The sequence below is a fragment of the Neodiprion pinetum genome, chromosome 2 (genome assembly GCF_021155775.2).
Source record: "Neodiprion pinetum isolate iyNeoPine1 chromosome 2, iyNeoPine1.2, whole genome shotgun sequence".
NCBI lineage: Eukaryota > Metazoa > Arthropoda > Insecta > Hymenoptera > Diprionidae > Neodiprion > Neodiprion pinetum.
Window position 1 is genome coordinate 30,676,423 of NC_060233.1, and position 19,444 is coordinate 30,695,866.

The following is a 19,444-nucleotide window of genomic DNA, read 5'->3' on the forward strand; positions in this document are numbered from 1 at the left end:
GGCAAGAAATGGCACAGAAGCGATTTGATCTACGTAACTACTAATTTTCAAACAATACAGTATACCACAAATGATGCGTCGACCCTATAAATTCATAGTATGCAATTTTTTCGCGTACGGGTTTCAAAGGCTCTGATAAGTCAGGAACTATAATTCTGATTGTGAAAGTATGCAGGAAATATCAAAGAGTGAAAATCTATGGCATTACCAGAGTGAACGATTGTATATATCTAGTAACAAGAATTCCTGTCAGCCCGTGAATACTGGTGAAAATATTTATAAAACAATATATCGAAAAACCTTTAAAACCTATTGATATTATGAATTAACGACAGCCTGTGTATTCGGAAAGTATTTTGCAACCAGTACCTATATTGTTTGTCAGATTGAGTTTGCGGGTATTGCGTCAACACGTCTAGTGAATCATGCGTCAAAGTTTAGTGAGAATAGTTGTTAATTAACCATGTACCTACTGAGTTCTAGTTACGATTGTATATTATATACGAAGGTACAAATTGAAAGGGCTTCCACGTGTTCCAGTACGGCATTCCCATGCCACTTGAATTGTGGAAAGTTTAAATTGCGACGGATGTGTACGGTAAAGTACGACGGGAGTGAGCAGTAACCTCCCCAAGTTACATGCTCGTTCAACGATAAAGAGGAACCCGATAAGTTTTGTATTTACGTCACATGTTCAACTGGAAATTCAATTTCCGATTTTTTCTTTTTTTTTTTTGTTTAATTGTTTTTTTTCCAGCAAGAACCTAACGTTGCCACGAACCATACCAATATACCATACCACTTCCTTGCTTTCCATTCAAAATATACGCCTACCGAGAGCTTACTTCTTTCCTGGCGGCTCGTGCACGATACGAATTCCTAATACAACTTCCTGATACCGTGAGGATGGAAAAAAATGGAATCGCCTGTTTATGCTATAAGTGAATTCTGTAATGATCGAATATTTCGGAAGCCATTGAAAGTGCATCGTTATGTACTGACAATTAGTATTGAACTATGACGACCAGCAGCACAAACAACTAATATCTTCGAGTACAGTTCAATTTTGATATGAATTAACTGAAATTTATGTCTTTTCTGATGGAACATAGACTTGCGGTTGTCTCTGAGCTTGTAATCCACTTCACAGAGTTACTCTGTTTCTACCCTTTCAGAGACCACTGCAGTGCAAGAGTAATACATGGCTTACGATTAGTTTCTTTCGGTTCTTCATTCTCTTAGTTCTATGGTATTTCATCCACTTCCATCGTCACTCACCCACCTTGGTCGTTAGTATCATTTAATACCCACAACTATATTTTTCGGATACACTAGAAAATGAAAATAGATATTAAGGACTACGTAGTAACCACAATAAGAAATTTCTCTTCGTGTGGTTCATACCTTTATCCAGAGCGTGTTGTTTTTTAGTACTCTGTAAGATAATCCCCACCATGTGATCAGGGTTTTAGCGCTGCTCAAATGCTCTTGGAAGTGAAGGAAACTTCTTGAATTACCGACTGCAGAAATCCAATGGTTCAACCGACTGTGGAGCGATCAACCCAGAAATTCTGAGATGGTGAACTACACCAAGTTCATCCTTGAAATGCTTCCTCGAACAGTTTATCTTTTCTTCTACTGCTTTCAGATGAATATTCATAAAGTTTTTGAACAAATAATCACAAATGCTAAAACAGTATGTAAGAGAACATCTGAAATGAAATAGCAATACTAAAAATCATACACTTTTTTTTAGAGACTTATTGAAAGTATTTTGCAAAACGCGGGGATTATTATATCACGGATATGTAACGAAATGGCCAACGTAGGAAAAATCAGAATTTTCAACCGTTTCCGACGTGAATTTGATAATAATTTGTATTTCACAAATCACAATTGTTAAGAGTAATTGTAGAGAAAGGGAAGAGAGCACGACAAGGTGAAGATGAAGAAGGTATAGTTTACAGAGACTTTATTAAATACTATCAAGTGGTGTATATTATATACCTATACATATATATACATGTATGTATATAGGTATATGTATATATATATATGTACGTAATACAAATTATCATGTATGTGTAGTATCACAACATTATCGTAATAGTACCTACAGTAATACAGATGGAATTGAACATCAATAATTCATTACATGGATGAAAAACAATCGTAACAATCAAAACGAGATATTTAGATTTACATACGACGAGTGTCTTTTCGGTAATTTGTTGAAAAATCAAGATACATTTATGTAATAAACTAAATTAAATCAACATGAAAAAAAATCATTTGAGGAATTCATGCAAGTGATCGCATCGAGTATAATAAGTTCACGCTGTTATACTTTCTCAGCTTACAAATATGTACTGATACAAGAGTTTCAAACATGACCCATGCTCGACTCATATAGTTGTTTTTATTGATTCTTCTAAGTCAAAAAAAAAAAAAAAAAAAAATTGACACCAAGACTGCAGCGACAAATGTTTACATTCGATGAATATTCAAAATTTCTCATAGAAATATAAGTTATACGTATATTATATATATATATATATTTTTTTTCATTTTCATTTTCCAAGGAGTAAAGAGAGATCACAGCCCAAACTTAAATTTTTTACCTATAATTATATAATAAATTCTAACAATATTGATCCTCGAATTTTAGTTTGGCGCGCGGTCAATATATCAATTGAATAGAAATATATAGAATGAAATGTCATTTTTTTTTTTTCAACTTTTTTATAATTCGAATCAATGAAACGTTATGAAATCTGTTTAAAGATTTGTATAAAATATCCTAAACCACTACGTTACAGTATGTATACATATAATAATCGTTTGTAAGTCAGCATACATAGAAAACATTTCATGAAAGTAAATATATTTAATTCGTTTGTATAATTTTTATGCATAAATTCAAACCTCTATTTTGATCAGCGATCAATTACAGGTATTTCAATGATTGTACAGGACTGATTTAATAACCGTAGAACACCGGATTTTCGCAAAGCTATACCTCGGACTTATGAATTTCACTTGAATTTTGACTGACACACATAGTTTTCTGCAGACAAAAACTGAAGGTGAATGAATCTATTCTTCGGTTTATAAATTATCTGGTCAATAAATTCAGCTTGAAAAATTATGCACCGTGTTACCGTGGTATTTTTGCACTCAAAAGTTTATTTTGAAATTTTTTCTTTCAAAACAATACATTTTGTGCCTGTTTTTTCAAGCCAGAGGCGTGCATGCCAAAAATTCTCCACATCACCAAACAGAGGATGCGTAATATTCTATAAAAAAAATCTGTATAAACCTCTATACAATTTGGCAAAAGTGCGATAAGATTTACAAATTACTCCTTGAACTATCCGGCTTACGGTAAAGTACGTTCGAAACTATGAACAATGTATAATTTATGTAGGTAATTACAAATACAGCGGTAGGGAAATAGAATGATTTTTTCATGTAAGTTTCTGCGACGGAAAGTATATTTATATTACGTACATTACTGTAAAGCGTGAATATCATTGAAAAGAAAAAAACGTTTCTCGCAATCAACGGTAATAAGGAATATGAAAAATGTATCATCTCAGACGTCAATATTAATTGATGTCATCGAATGATTCCATGAAACATATGCAACTGAGTCCAAAGAACTTTGTGACTTATTACTTGATTAAAACTTCTTTGACTAGCTTACCAAATAATTAACAATACTACAAAAAAATCATTCGAATTCCCTATGGTGAATACAAGCTTCAAACGTAACCGCAAATGGTTCAGAATATGAAACCCGACAATTGGTACAATGAGCGTATAATGCGTCATGATAGCTATAATTCATTAGTGTATAATGTATAAGAAAGACGAGATTCGGTAATTGTGGTTCCTTCTTCAATTTTTTTTTTCTTTTGTTTTTTCATAAGCCACGCGATTACCATCGATACTAATAACAATATTATCAATAGCAATAGTTTATAAATGTCTGCCAATCAAACCTGGCAGGGCGACTCGTGTGTGCAGCGGTTGTTGCCCCGGACTAACTTCTCCCGTCACAGTTCCAAGCTGACCCACACAAACGATTGAAACCATCAACCATCAATAGTGTCACACAATATGTTATTTAATGTATAGTAGGCCCTAACAAATTCAAACCGAGAGTGCATTATTATAATTACAATTGAATTCACTGAATCAAGCTCTATGCATTACAGCTACAGACATATACATATTATATATATACGCAGTTTTTATTCAGTGTAAATTATCTATTTTATAATTGGTATTTAAATAATACTGCAATACGCAAGCGTGCACGCACCCTCAACCGGATGACGATAACGCATCAAACATTTTTCTTCATTTTCGACCCTATTCTTTTAATTCCTACATTTTTTATTTTTTATTTATTTTTTTTACAGTTTTTTTTTTCTTTTGTTTTTTTTTGTGCACGACGTACGACATAGTAATAATAAAAACTCTACACAAAACCTTCGAGTGGAAAAAATTAAGGAACAATGTATACGTTGACTTCATTCCACGAGTTGGTATTCTGGCACACTTTTGCATATACCTCAAAATTGTAAATAAAATTAGAATTTGTAGTCATTTTTGTTCTCCATTTTCTTTTGCAATTTTCGTACAGGGCTATTTTCGTTTTTCCAAAAATTACTTGTGAAATTGACATATATTTGTAAACCGATAATAAAGTGGCCTAAGTTGCTTCTGTTTGTTTTATTTGCATTTAAATATTGTTTTGGTTTTTTTTGTTTTCACTATCGATTCATTCCATATTGCAAGTAATTCACTTACTAATTTTTATTACCAATAGCTTGTATCAGTGAGTATCAAAATTTCGCAACTATAACAAATCAGAAAACAATCCTTTAAACCTTTTAGAATAGAAATCGGAAAGTAGACTAATTTCCTAAACGGTATCGAATCCCGCACGTAGATGCGATATAAATTTTAGTTTTTATAAGAGAAAAGTGTGTCAGAATTAGTGGTATAATCCATTCGACGTATAAATAGTAAAGACAATAATAATACGAAAACTAAAAAAAACACAAACAAATCATATTTATAACTAAAACATAACTTATCTGTTGCAATTAGAGCTGAACTGAAACCATGGATCATAAATGCATTCCGTTAGCAGGGCTGATTGGAATACACGTCTGCGAATGAAGAAAAATTCAAAGTAAGGAAGTTAAAAAATATTTGAAATATGTGTAAGTTTTAAAGATTAGATGTAGGCGATATCAGGGCAAAATGGATACCCTGACTGAAAATGGAAAAGTGTAGAAGAAATGGTTAAGGGTTAAAATTTTTATCTGGCTTAAAAACGACTTTCTACAATTTTCTAACTTTTTACCAGCAAGAAAAGTGTGAAAAATCGGAAAAAATTACTCGATAAAATTAAAAAAAAAAAAAAAAATGTCCAAAAAATTTAATTACTCTCAATACCTGCTTATTAAGTTCGTTTTTCGAAAGCTTGTGAAGCATGCTCGAAGTTGCTTCGTTTCCAAACAGTGCGGTAAAGCAACGTTGACGCACGCACACAAGTAAAATGCTATATTTTACACACTGAGTCATTCTTGACGCATGCACACCCCCGAATCACTCGATTCTATGCACTTTTCACTGAACGTAAGTCACCTAATCCTAATTTTATACACTGTCAAAAGGTCTTTAGTTGCTTCTGAGACAAAACTTTCCTCAACACAACATTTCTCGCCCTGTTACCCGTGTTGCACCCATCGTTCACTTTTATTCGAGGTGCCCTGTTTTGCCCCGATATTTCATACATCACATCTATCCATGCATGATAAAAGTATGATTGTATTATTAGCAAAATAATAAAATGTGCATGTGATTTATGGATATAACAATGTGTATTAAAAATGAAAATACTGATATAGTATGCATGATGAATTCATATGTACACATACATATTACACGTATATACATGCATATGTACACAGGATTGAAAAATGAATCACTTGTTTTAATCTGATTTATAATTTATTTAGTTTTTTTGATACGATATAAAATTATATCGTCATGTTGTTGTTGTTTTTGTTGTTATTATTATAGACGATTTAAGTGAAATCAAGTAATATAATATGCCACATCATCATCGTGCTAACTTTCATTAGCATTTCAACAGTCATTCATCAAAAAAATAATTGTCATCATGTTTCTGTTTTAAAAATTATATATTTATTTTAAATTCTGTCAATATCTCGCTGTTCTTTTTTTTATTCATCATTCTCTTTCAAAAATGCTCATCGAAACACACAACATATATCAAAGTTCATGCAGACTAGAATACGTTTCAACTGTTTTACAAAATATTATCACTAATAATATTACATTTAATATTATCATCATTATTATTATTATTATTATTTCAGATGAGAAAATATCAACTAAGTACAAGATCGCATATGTTGTCAAAGAGCATTTTCGAAAAACAAAAAGAAAAAAAAAAAGAAGTAAAAAGAAACAGGAGGCATATACAATAAAATATGCGCAGTTGTACATATAAAGAAAATAAAAGTGATATGATAGTAGATAACACCAATCCAAACAACGCCACCCTATATGCAGTTAGTATATGTATAGTTATAGGTATATCGCCTTTACAAACGTAAACGTATATAAAATTTCTGTATAGTATATACGAACTGACTAGCTGTGTGGAAGGAATAAGCGAAAATAAAACAAAAAAAAAAAATTAACGAGGAAAAAGTGAAATTAAATAATTAGTTGGCACACTGTCGTTACATAATGCATTTGTACCCTGTACTACGTATCAAATGCTGTTTTGTGAATGTATGTATACATAAATGAATCGTGCTTCTGATTTTGTATATATACATACATATACACATACATACATGTATAAAAATGATTGTTTTTAAATTACGAATACCAATGATTATCGCTTGTATAGGTATAATGCAATCATTGACACGCATTTAAGTTAATTAAGGAGTTAAGTAATAAAACCTTCTGCTAAACCGAGGTAACCTTTTCATTTTTGTTTTATATTATTTAGTTCTCTCATCGGATGGTTAAAGACAGCACCTCACATGAAGTTGTAGGCCAGAGGTGAGGTCGGATCCTCCAAGCCGCGTGCAAAAATGCTTGGTAAATACTTTTTGCAAACAATTCTTCAGTGTGCAATTTTTAAATTCTAATTTCAGCTATTTTCTTTCTTTCGTTAATTTGTTTTCCTATGCAAAATACTCTTCAAACATCGTCAACTATACATATAAAAAGTATAATAACTTCGGTAATTGTTAGTATATAGGAATGCAGTAACTATTATACTATTATAGCTATGTGTACAGCAATTTATAGTACCTAACTTTGGTGTTATGAATAAATTTATCATAAAATAACATATAAATAAAACATTTATACATTTACTCACACTTTGTTTCGAAAATTATGTTTAATGCTCGATCCTAATTATATCCCCCAATAAAATTATATGCTGCGACGATACACGCAATACTATTGTGTATTACTTATAACTAGTCGAAAAGTCGATTGTTAATTACTTGAAATTTTTTAAAAAATCAATTCACGTAGACTTTTCACATGAGAAGTGAAAAATATACGTTATTGAAATAAACACGCAATCGGTGAATCTGTATAATGTAATAACATTGGAATAGAGAAAATGATTGTTTCAATTATAGTACAAGTGAGAAAAATAAAACATTGTGTATATGATGTAAAGATAAATTAGCTACTTCGAAACCGTGTATGAACTTTTTCATCGTGATGTGTAATTAGAATATACAAAGTAAGAAAACTCTAAAGTTTTTAGACGCAGCAGAGGGAACAGGAGGAGCTTATCACAAGGTTTTAATTTCTGCGTTTGATTCTCAAGTTTTAACGGTGCAAAACTTTGTGTTTAATAATATAATGTTAGTTCAAAATTTCATTATTGTTATTGTTGTTGTTGTTGTTGTTGTTTTTGTTGTTGTTTTTGGAGTCGTTTTTGTTATTTGTACGCTACATCTATGGTTATCGTGTAAGATTCGATCAGCTCACAATCAGTCCCATTTTACAACGTTCGCAATGGAATATATCCTTCCATTCCAAGCATAGGAAGATCCACGTCGCCGTTAGCTTCCCACTAAAAGAAATTGATTAGAAACCAAAATTCAACGGTTATAGGTCTTCTGCATTAAAAAAAAAAAGAAAAAAAAAAAAAAGATTCCCAAGTAAATTATATATTCTATCATTTGTGCCCCAGGTTCTGCATAATAATTTATACGCATATACATATACCAAGCTTTATGTACAGTTTTATATATATGTATATATATTTAAAATATGATTGTATACATATGAGTATTATATGAGTAATGAATCTCATATACGTAAATTGTAAAACACTCGCAGTATGCATATAACTTTATGAATGTTACTTTACTCATTAAACATAATTTTCAAAACGCATCCTGCATATCATTTAACTCAAGCACGCAACCAACTTATTTTCCCACCTATGTACCGATGTTTTATCTGTCACATTCTCAAGTAGAGAAATCGCAGACACCTTTGCAAGCTCAAGCATTATCCGAGGCGTGTAATTCGCAGTATATCGTGTTTTTAATAAACACAATTACCTACAGGATTGTAAGATCGATTTCGAAGAAAGTACATCTCAAATGCCAATATAAATGGTCTCCGAAACGCAAGAATATCTAATTATATCCCTATCATAAACAACACGAATTAAGAGCAAACACGATATTATTTTGATCATGCAATTTTAACAATATGTGTTGAAATTAGGGTTCGAATTGAAGAAATGAATCGAACAAACGAATTACTAATCGTATTTTCATCAAGAAAAAATCATGTAATTATAACGATAATTGTTATCTTCAATCGAGGGATATTTATATGACATAAATCAAATATACTTTTTTAAAATCTTACAACCCTGTTTGATCCATCAAATCATTTCGAAATGAAAGCTACCTGCAAACCGTCAAGTAATTTTTAGGCGGTAAAAAAAATTTCGAAGCTATCATAGGCGATCTCTAGTTTTATGACTACCTTACTCTAATAAGCACGAAATCACACCAATATCCGCCGCCTGAGGGTAAAACGAGTAATTTTAGCACACTACAAATTTATAATATATTTAAATACTTTCGATTAATCATTCGACCTAAATTTTAGCTCTAGAAACAATTTGCATGTATATAGATAATTAGCAAAGTGTGTAAAAAAAATAAGGACTTGGGTACATCACAGAAGTAAGGTTTTCAACCCTCTGAAAAATTGAGAGCTGTACCAGTAAGTAATCTATTTAATTACCAAAAACGTTTGAGCTGTACCTTGAGAAAAAAAAAATTGATAGAATTGTTCAGATATGATGAAAAAATAATAATAAAAATTTAAAAAATAAATCCGTTCATTTCACAAAAGCAAAAGTTTTGAACTTTTTGCAATATTGTAACTTAAAGCCAGCGAACATGACTGTGTGATATTTTGAAATAATGTGAAAACCACGATAATTTTGATAGTGAACTGCTAACGCACGAATGAATATTTCTAATTGCAATCAATCAATTGCGCATTTTCGGTATAAATTTAAAAAGACCTCATCCTTAACAGTTTAATATCATTCGCTGGTTAATTGGCCTGGAAGCCAGCTTATGATAACAGGCACGATATTAGTTGAAAGCTTATTTTGAACACATCAAGCCAATTTTGAATTTTTGTTACATATTCAGTTACTTATTTATTTTATGCGAATTTTGGTTGATCGGTTTTTCAGTCATTAGTCGTTCTCTATTCTAAATGAAGAGTAAGTTTTCATCCAATTCTCGAAGCTCGATATTCTATATGCTCCCTCTGTCTTTCGAGGTAGGTATTCGAAATTTTCTTTATTTGAAAAAACTCCATCAACCTTTCATTCATTTTAAAATATTGTTTTTTCCGTTGTCTCCACAAAATTCAATACTCAAAATGAAACACTATACGATTTAAATACACGGATATATATTAGTAATAAATTTCTATGTGTGTATATAACTATAGTTTACATATGCCGATAATACATCGGAATGAGCGTAGGAAATAAATAAATAAATTAATAAATAAGAATGATGTAATATGGATGGTGAGATCATAATCAAAAAGGGTTCAAGCCAAGCGATATGGTTTAAAACAGTAGATAATACGATAATTACCAAGTAGTAATCATGGTGAATGTTGGGTTGATAGACAAAACATATCGTTTGACAATGCGAATATCATATCTGTACATAATTCATATCCCGTATGTATATTTGTTTACACAAAATTGACGTGCATGCAGTAATATACATACACGATATCGTTTTACGGTAATTTATTTTCCGTGTTTTTTGTGCACAGATTCTCAACTTTGCAATTTATCGCAAAAAAATGATACGATACCTGCAATTCATTTCTCGCAATAGCATGAATAGAAAAATCTATTTTTCCTGGTGTTTGTCTACTTTTGCGTGAAATTTAGTACCACATAAGGCTCTTCAGAGTTCGATGGAGCCGAGCCATTGTGACTGTAGCACGGGTTGTTAGTATAATTCAGATCAGGTTGATGATAACTCACCGGCTGAATGCTCGTCCTCCGCCTATCAGTGTCACGATCCTCCAGGCACAAGTCAGAGTCTGAATCCATCCTCCGAGCCACATTGTCCTGTATAAATTGAGCAAAATTCAAATCCCTTCAAGGGTCATACAAAACAAAAGTTAATTGAAAGAAAATATAAAATTCAGACTTCAAAATATGATCGAGCGTTCCAATCATGTTTTACTGAATTCTTTACACAAGCTGTACAAAAGGTAAGACAAAGGGGAACAAAGTATACCTGTGTCATTTGCTGAGTAGTGGTCAAGATCCTGGCCAAAGGACCACAACAGACCGGTAGAGTGTCCAGTAGGGTTGGTCGAGAGTGTGTAAGTAACGGTTTCATGTAATGGGTGTCAAAATTGCCCCATATTCTTGCAAGCAGAGCCTTTTCATTTGTTTTCGATGTGCTTCCACCCATCGACAGGGAACCACCCTGCATAGAATCGTACTGTGAAACCGTAAATGGGGAATCGTTACCGTATAAGTTTAGATTTTTTGTTTTTCCCAATTTACACACTTTGGCTTGTTCCATAACTTCTTTTCTTAAGCACTAAATTCAAACGTGTTGGATGTTATTTAAGAAAAATAAATGCAACTGATAAATCCTGATTAAAAAACTAAAAAAACAAAACATTTTAATCACGGATTTCACCGTTTCTCTAACAAAACTACCCTACGTTCAGGCTAGAAAAGGATGAATTGGGCTTAGAAGAAATTGTCTCAAAACGCAATCAATTCCCTTTCATTATTTTCACATTGTTTCAGTCCAAAATCTAAGAAATCTCGAATCCGTCAATTCTTTCAGTTATTAGTTTAGTAATTTCCAATTTGAGATGAAAAATTTTCACTTCTTTTCGAAATGACTTTCATTTTCTGCGTAGTAATAAAACCTCTACATTCCCACGTATTTTGAAAATTTACTTTAGTAACCCGAAACTCTTTTTTCTCAAAAAAAAACAATGATTTCATTCCTAATTATTAACCACATGAACGCAAAACTTGATAACATTCGTGGATCTGTTAGTAATATGCATATACATTTTAATTCGTATAATTTATATCTACTACAAGCGGAATGTTCCAGTGCCATGCACAGTGTCCGCGTTAACTTGCAATTAAGGGAGGCTTGTTACATGGTGTTGCAATGGATCACGAGGAGGTACGAGGAATGAATTACCTTCTTTGCAGCGTAAATTGGAAGTTTAAAAAAAGGGAACATACCGTGGGACTTCTTTCACGCCGACTCTCTGGATCACCAAAGCCACCATCGCCAGCAGACTATCAACATTCGTATAGACGCAGATGAATATTAAGCAGTTTTTTCAAATGGGTTTTACAATTACAATCGGTAGTTAGATTTAATAAGCTATTACGTGCGCTCATTTGGTGTTTTCTTATTTCACCGTGTTTAATATTCTTGCAATTACTTTACCCTCAAGGCATTTTCGTACACATTCATTAAATTATAAGCTTTTTATTGTGAATTTCCCTTATTTAGAACGATATCTATCTAAAGATTTTAAGTGGTGATTTCAAAAAGATTCTATCAGTTTTTAAAATGACTTCATCAACATTCAAAAGATTGTAAGGGACTTGAAACAACTTAGAAAATATTATTATTACACCAGAAGTTTTAATTTGGATGCATATAAATAATTATGCCGTTTTCGGGCTGTATTTTTTTCTCGATTTCTATTTTGGTTTTTTTATTTTTGTTTCATTCTAATCCCACGCAGCTAACTTTTTCCGAACGAAAATAAAAACAAATCAAACAAACGATGAAGAAATCATTTAAAAAATAAATATATCAGAATATAGTTTGAGGAAAAATAATAAAAGTTTCCTTACAAATCGATTGATTCCCTTTTTTTGAAAAAGATCTCACAAGTATTACCATTTCAACAAAGAACAAGAAAGGCATTCAACAAGTTAGAAGCTATCGCCTACAGTCGAATTATACGACGAGAACAAAAATTATACAATTTACTATTCCCTGAAAGATTTGATTAATGCTGATTTAAAAAATTAACACATGCCTCTTTTAACTGTTATTGAATTATTATGTAGCAGTGGTAATAATAACTATAGCAATAATAATGACAGTTAAATAATAACGATAATAATAAGAATGATATTTGACGCACCCCCGTGGTGTCCATGGAATTGTACACCTTGGCGTAAGCAATGGAGGATAAGCATAATGAATATATGAAGAAAAAACAGTATGAAAAATTATTGTAATATATGATATGAGGTGAGTGCTTTTTCAGTAGACATACGATAAATATATCAAATAGGCAATTGAAGCGTATTTTTATAATTATAATAATAATTATTGATGTTTAATGCTGCACAATTTAAATTAATAAACGAGGGTTGTTTTGTCGAACTTTCTATTCAACAACGATTGATATAAACTAAAGAAAGCAGATGTTATACTCATTAAAAGTATGTAAGTTACAGATTTTTCAATTTATATAAATAAATGAATTACTTACGCTTCGTACTCCATTGTAAGATAATACTTCAACTTCTTCGTCAACACCAACACTGTAAAAAAGAATTTACTTGGTTAAGATTCAACTTTATCCAACGTGTCGCATATATTTGTGTTCTAATCAGTTTGTGGTTTCCGAATCTCGGTATATAATAATAACGGCAGCTTTAGACTGAAATATTAATCATTGGTCTGACAAGGAAACAAATGGTGGTTTCAAAACTTGATGTAATAGATAAAAATAAGACTTACGGTATGTTGAACCAGCTTAAAAACTGTGTGGTGGCACCACCCTGTAGAATGACTGTGAGAATAACAATCAGACTCGTCGTTGTTAGCATAGCTTGCCGAGCATCGGACACAGTATTTCTAATGGCGAGAGCAAAGCTCATCGCTCCTCTTAAACCGGCACAAAACAACATGTGCTGATAGTTCGATGGTATTTTTGGGTTACGTCCCAAATTCAAGAGGAAGGATAACGGGTAAACGTTCACTGCTCGACCAAGCAATGCACAGAACTAGAATTATTTTCGGTCAAGGATTAACAAGTGTTTTAAGATTTCTTCTCTTCCCGCTTACCAGAAATCATTGATTCGAAAAGTTTTCTAAGAATTCGGGCATGATCGTAAATGTTGTAACACTGAAAACATTGTACATATAAAAAAATGAACAGGCAAATGAAAATTTCGGAAGGAAAATGTCCATGCATATGCACTGAAAAAAATGTATAAAATTTCATTGCAAAGGATACGAATCCAGCGAAAATGAAACCTGGATCGAAATGATGTTTCGGGAAAGTGAACATGGAGACACCGATGTAGCTGAAAATAAAATTTTCTGCTAAAAAATTGAGCAATTCAAAGAGCTGCTTAGTCCGTTGTCGCGAATCGACGCTCAAGTTGTTATAGGTGTAGTGAGCTTGGCATATACCACAGAATAGTACAGCAACGACGCCTGAAAACCAGAAAAGAATAATATATAAGAAGTAAAACCTCAAAAAAGTAAAATTACGTCGACTTTTCCAGGATCAATCAATATATCACATCCCAGGACCTTTCCAGGACTTGAGCAGCAATTTTTGTTTTCCAGGATAGTTGGAGGATTTGAGGATATTCATAGAGCAGTTGATACCCTGTACCTACTACGTGCAATCTCAGCTTACCTGTAAGATCAGAGGCTTCGGCGATGAGAAAAGTGCTGTAGGACATCAAGACGAAGAGGGCAGATTCCAGCAACGGGAAATCTCTAACTCGGGTGAACTTAGTCAGCAATGCAGTAACGCAGCCCATTGTGGCTCCTATGAACAGCGACAGGCTGAATATTCTAATAAAATCTCCAAGGGCTTGGAAAAATGCCCAAGTTTCAAACCCGCCAGAGCCTGACTGATACCGTTCGGCGTAGTTTTGGATAGACCTAGTGTTCGGGCATTAAAGTAAAGTTTTACTTTGCATTGTCTGATTCGTATTCATTCTCAATAATCCTTATCCCAAATAATTTTGATTATCATGCAAAACTGAGTGCACAAATTTTCTTACCCACTAAGCACAATGGCAACCGCATCATTCAACACACTCTCTCCAAAGACAAGAGCGTACAAATTCACGTCAACGTGTAGATCGTTGAATATGGAAATGATTGTCAGTGGATCGGTTGGCGAGATCAGAGCACCAAAGTACAAGGTGTCTAGGAAAGTAAACGATGAAGCTAAATGAGGTATCAGCTGTATGAAGGTGTACATGAGTGCGCTGAAATTAAAAATTTGATTATATTTAATCATTTATCGTTCTTTTCTGCTTGTTCGTAGAAAAGGATTACAAAAAGCAATATTTAGTATTTTACTCATTTTCCGACCATTTTATAATCGGGAGTAAATATTATATTTTGGCATCTTCTAAAGTAAACATTTCTTCTAAAGCTAACAACATTTGATTGAGAAATCAGATTCATTGCAGGCTATTCAATTCAAGTTGCAAATTGGGGAAAAATTGAAGAAATATCATCCTCACTTCGAAACTGGGACACTGGAGGTGGGAAAAATCGAATCAAGAAGTTTGGACTAAAAACAGATTTCGTAATTGCAGGATTCAGAAAAGATTTGTCAACGTGTTTCAATTGTTTGAAATATGAATTTCTGGTTCTACGACTTCAAATGTTACGTCGCGAGCAGATCCTTTCGATAAAAGTGTCTCAACTTTCTAGGTTTCATAGTTGGATAATCTAATATCTAATTGCCTTAATATTTTTGGTATTCATAATTGATAAATATATATGAAGGAACGACTTAAAGCCTCAATTTTTATTGACTCATTGCATATTCGCAGACATAGCAATAATCGGTTAAAACAGAAAGAGAGACAGATAGATACGGCGAAGCAAGATAATGAAATTGATAAGAAAAGTTTGTCTGATAATGAGAATAATTTACTTATCATCTATTGAAAGTGCTGCCAATAAATGCAAGGTTAAAAAGAATGGGGCTGAAGAAGATAGTAATTATTCTTATCTGGTACAAATAATGCTACATTTATTTATTGCTATCAGACCGAAGAAATTATACAAGAAATTCTGATACGACTTTGTTGATTATTGAAGTGTGTAACTACTCACCCAATGACAAAGGAAGATATGGTAGTTCCTATCAATGCGTAGGTCAAAATAGCGCCAAGATTTCTAAAGAAGTATTTCTGGAAATAATATGCAAATATTTCAATAAAAGATACTACTATCAGTGTATAAAAAGTAAGAAACAGAAATGATAGAAAAAACAAAAACAACAAAAACAAACGATAGTGTATAGTTGATAAAGAGCAATAGAAATCACAAGAATTCTTCAATATTTATGCAACATTCTAAAGTTATTATCTCTCTGAATGTATTATGATAATGAGCAAAAGTGTTCATAGTTCAACACTGGTGATAGTATTCTTGAAAAATATGTTTACTCCATTCATTCGTAGGAATTAATTATGTTATGGTAAGGCGTTAAATAATGAAGTGAATCGATTAGTCAAGATGTTTGATAATTACATAACAAGAGTTCAAGAGGCCCCTCACTTTTTGCTTTGAATTATCCCTGACTTTTCCCTGTTTCCCTCATCAACATTGACATTCTTCCCCGACCAATCTCGGACCTCGTAACATCTACAGACAATTTTAAAACTATGCAATATTTTTCTAATTTTCTCAACTCCCCTGATTATATTCTCTCGAATGTAAGAACTTGAGAATTATAATATGTTAAAACACGAAATGATTATAATAGTCCTTGCTTTCGTTCAAGATTCGCAGTTCTTTTCATCTAACCGGAAAAACTTATTTACTTCATTAGTAAATTTAAAAATTTCTTATCCTCCAGTTGTAATTTTTTTTATTTTTAAATTACATATTTCTCTAAAATTAGGAAACATCTTCAATCAGAATATAGCTGAGAAACTGACAAACTTTTATCTTGTACAATATGAATCACTGATTAAAAGTCTAATTTATAAGTATGGAAATGTATAAAAATCATGATAGAGATAAGATTCAGCAGTCCCTTAGACGCAATTTGATAAATATTTAAAATTGTACTGAAAAAATGTAAAATTCTTCACAGTAGAGTGACAAAAAATCACAACAATATTGATGGTAAAAACGATACCTGTGTATCTGTGTGGCGTGACAATGTTGCTGATCAGAGATATAAGATTAGGAAGTCGTTCAGTTGGAACTTGAATGAATTTCAAATATTTCTTTCACACAATGGCTATTTTGAAAATCCATTAACTCACCCTCTTTAAACTGTATCCAGCATGGAATATAATCGGGGGTAGAATAATGTTGAAGAAGATTTCTGGATCAAATGTAGCCTGTAATATAATAAACACCAAAGTGAAAAATTCAATTCTAAGAAACAGCTTACAAGTTAATAATAACCACATCAACCTTTTAGTTCATAATAAATACTAAGCTTGACAAATACAAAAGCAACATTTATCAGACGAATTTTATTAAGAAAGATTCGGTATATGTTCAGCTATGTTGGTTCATTCTATTTTATTCCAATATGCTTGATTACCTTGAGGTCAATTTCGTTGTCTCGCTTATAAATTTCTCCACGAAAGGAATAGGCAAAAGTTTTATTCTTGGTTGTTCCATCACCCTTACTTTCCGGAAAACGTAACCACAATGTATCCGGTGGTACCGACTGATTGTAATGGCTACCATCAGGTTCCGGTACTACAGGCATGTGAACTATTGTGCTGCTATTTGTGAAACCATATCGGATTATTGCCCCGACAATCAGTCCTGTTGAATGCAAGAAAAACACCGTTTAATTAAGGGACTATAAAGTTATGTTTGGAAAATTGCCAACAGAGTCTCATAAGCATATTTACAATATTTTCTGCAAAAAACGACTTTAGTTATCCACTTTTACGGATACAGATCAAATATCCGCTAATATAAATAAAAGTCCAAGGTTCTTGAAACTTGTTATGATTTATTATTTATGATAGTTGTACGGAAATGAATGAATTACTTTTTTATAATAAATCAAGGAAGATTTCATTTTGACAACTTATATGATTTTAGTTCTTCAATTGTCATAGTCTTAAAGTATCCAGGACAGAGGTTTTTATCACATGAAATGATGGTTTCTTCTTTTCTTGACAATTTTAACTTCATCAATGAAACTCAAATACCTTCGTAAAAAAAAATCTTGTATAAAATTTTTTATATTGATAGAGCCGATGCCTTTCTTTCTGATGAGTAAGCAGTCTTGGCAATTGGAATCTTGTTACAACACCGTCATTATCTTAACAATAAGCAGTTGTTCACCTGTGTATAACTACTATCAATTGCTGATAATCGATAAACTAAAATGAATGCCAAGAAATCTGAGTCTTTGTTAGTGTTACTGATATTTTTCTTCAGTCTATGAAATGTATTTTTTTTAAATGTCTGAGACAAGATTGAATTTATACTCTCCTTGTCACAAGAAAATTGAAAAATTACCATATTGAGTACTAATACATGGATAGTGTTGTACATAACAAAGCTGTGGAGTTCTCACATCTTAAGGCGAGGTAAATAAAGAAAAAAAAATGGAACGAAATTCGACTTTCAAAGTTAATTAAGCCTCTTTTGGAGCACTATATTTTCTGCTGCCAGGTGAAGTCGTTCAACATGCTGTGTCTCGATTGTTGAAAGTGGTATATAAGTTTGTTCGTTAAGTACTGCTTCACAGGTTGTTTTTCTTTTTTTTTCCCATGTCCATCAACAACAATTTAGGAACGTAATTAAGAAAAGTATACAAATAATAGATCGTAAAACCAGGGTCATAAAAAACCTAATGGATAGAAATTGATAACAATGAACAGGTGTGATTGATAGTAGGACTGAACATGCATGATTCGTGACTAAGTTACAAGAGCGTGACATTTAGAATTATACAGATCGACTTATTGGTAAGCAGTAAATTGATTTAACCGTCAGAGACGTGAGGGAAAATTGAAAATGACAGACGAATTAGGAGGAGGAGGAGGAAGAAGAGGAGGAGGAGAAGGAGGAGAAGGAGGAGGAGGGGGAGGGAGAGGGGGGGGGGGGGCAGTGACAGGTTGCCGTGTTTATCACGCGTTGCACGAATGCGAGTGAAATACGTGCGGACCAGTGAAAGAACTAAACAATCTTACGTGATGATTGTTTAATAATAGATGAGACGGAAAAAAGAAGGCAGATGAAAGGGGTGAGTCCGGTTGTATCTAGGGTAGAGCGAGGGCGAATAGAAGGAGATCGATAAGCATGGTTGGCGTTGAACAGATAGCAACAACAATCGAGAATCGTAGCAAAATAGCAGACGACTCACCGTAGATGACAGCGAGGCCAGTCTCGTGCAAGAATCGCAGTCGGCGATGCTTGAAAGTCCATATAGTTAACACTGTCAGTATTAGTAGAAACGTGTACAATAACAAGTTCAAGCTGTCCAACCTGTGCAACAATTGAGCCTTTTTGTCTAACTTTATGTCCGTCTCTTCTCCACTGCATGATTTTAACAAAAATACACCGATTGTCACAACCACGGCGTACCGAACGGTCATGGCTGAATCTGCCATCTTCCTTCGCAGCGTCACGAGCCGAAAACTTGTCCGATCACGACGCTCGTCAGTGAACGACTGTAGTAACCGTCAACCGATTACGGCAGCCTTCTGCAAGGACCTCTGGCGGCCAAAAATTTTGACATTACGATAACGTCGGTACCACAATTCTCTTGAATCAGCGCTCGATGTTCAACTTATTTTTGACTTGTC

The 19,444-nt window shown here is 32.9% G+C and overlaps 1 protein-coding gene across 9 annotated transcripts; it reads right to left on the bottom strand.

The window, feature by feature from the left end:
* Positions 1–1,957: 1,957 nt before the first annotated feature.
* Nhe3 (Na[+]/H[+] hydrogen exchanger 3) lies at positions 1,958–19,321 on the bottom strand. 9 transcript variants are annotated; one of them, XM_046614612.2, is made up of 13 exons: positions 19,003–19,319; positions 17,215–17,444; positions 16,928–17,005; positions 15,765–15,841; positions 14,693–14,902; positions 14,320–14,570; positions 13,909–14,111; positions 13,410–13,675; positions 13,159–13,210; positions 11,882–11,938; positions 10,899–11,093; positions 10,640–10,726; positions 1,958–4,071 (listed from the first exon to the last, which is right to left on the bottom strand). In XM_046614612.2, the coding sequence occupies exons 1-13, from the start codon at positions 19,247–19,249 to the stop codon at positions 3,982–3,984; spliced, it is 2,043 nt and encodes a 680-aa protein (XP_046470568.1). In that variant the 5' UTR covers positions 19,250–19,319; the 3' UTR covers positions 1,958–3,981. The 9 variants fall into 9 exon arrangements, with proteins under 9 accessions (XP_046470568.1, XP_068990086.1, XP_068990088.1 ...); XM_069133985.1 differs by having other exon boundaries at positions 10,899–11,108; XM_069133987.1 differs by having other exon boundaries at positions 1,958–5,183; positions 10,899–11,108.
* Positions 19,322–19,444: the final 123 nt, after the last annotated feature.

Bases quoted from the DNA above. Each gene is read 5' to 3' on its own strand.
- Nhe3 (XM_046614607.2), bottom strand. From the start codon at position 19,249: ATGGCAGATTCAGCCATGACCGTTCGGTACGCCGTGGTTGTGACAATC. The intron at 17,006-17,214 runs GTAATCAAGCAT...ATTATATTACAG, and splicing joins ACAACGAAATTGACCTCAAG to GCTACATTTGATCCAGAAAT. The intron at 11,109-11,881 runs GTATGTTCCCTT...ACGGTTTCACAG, and splicing joins GGCGTGAAAGAAGTCCCACG to TACGATTCTATGCAGGGTGG.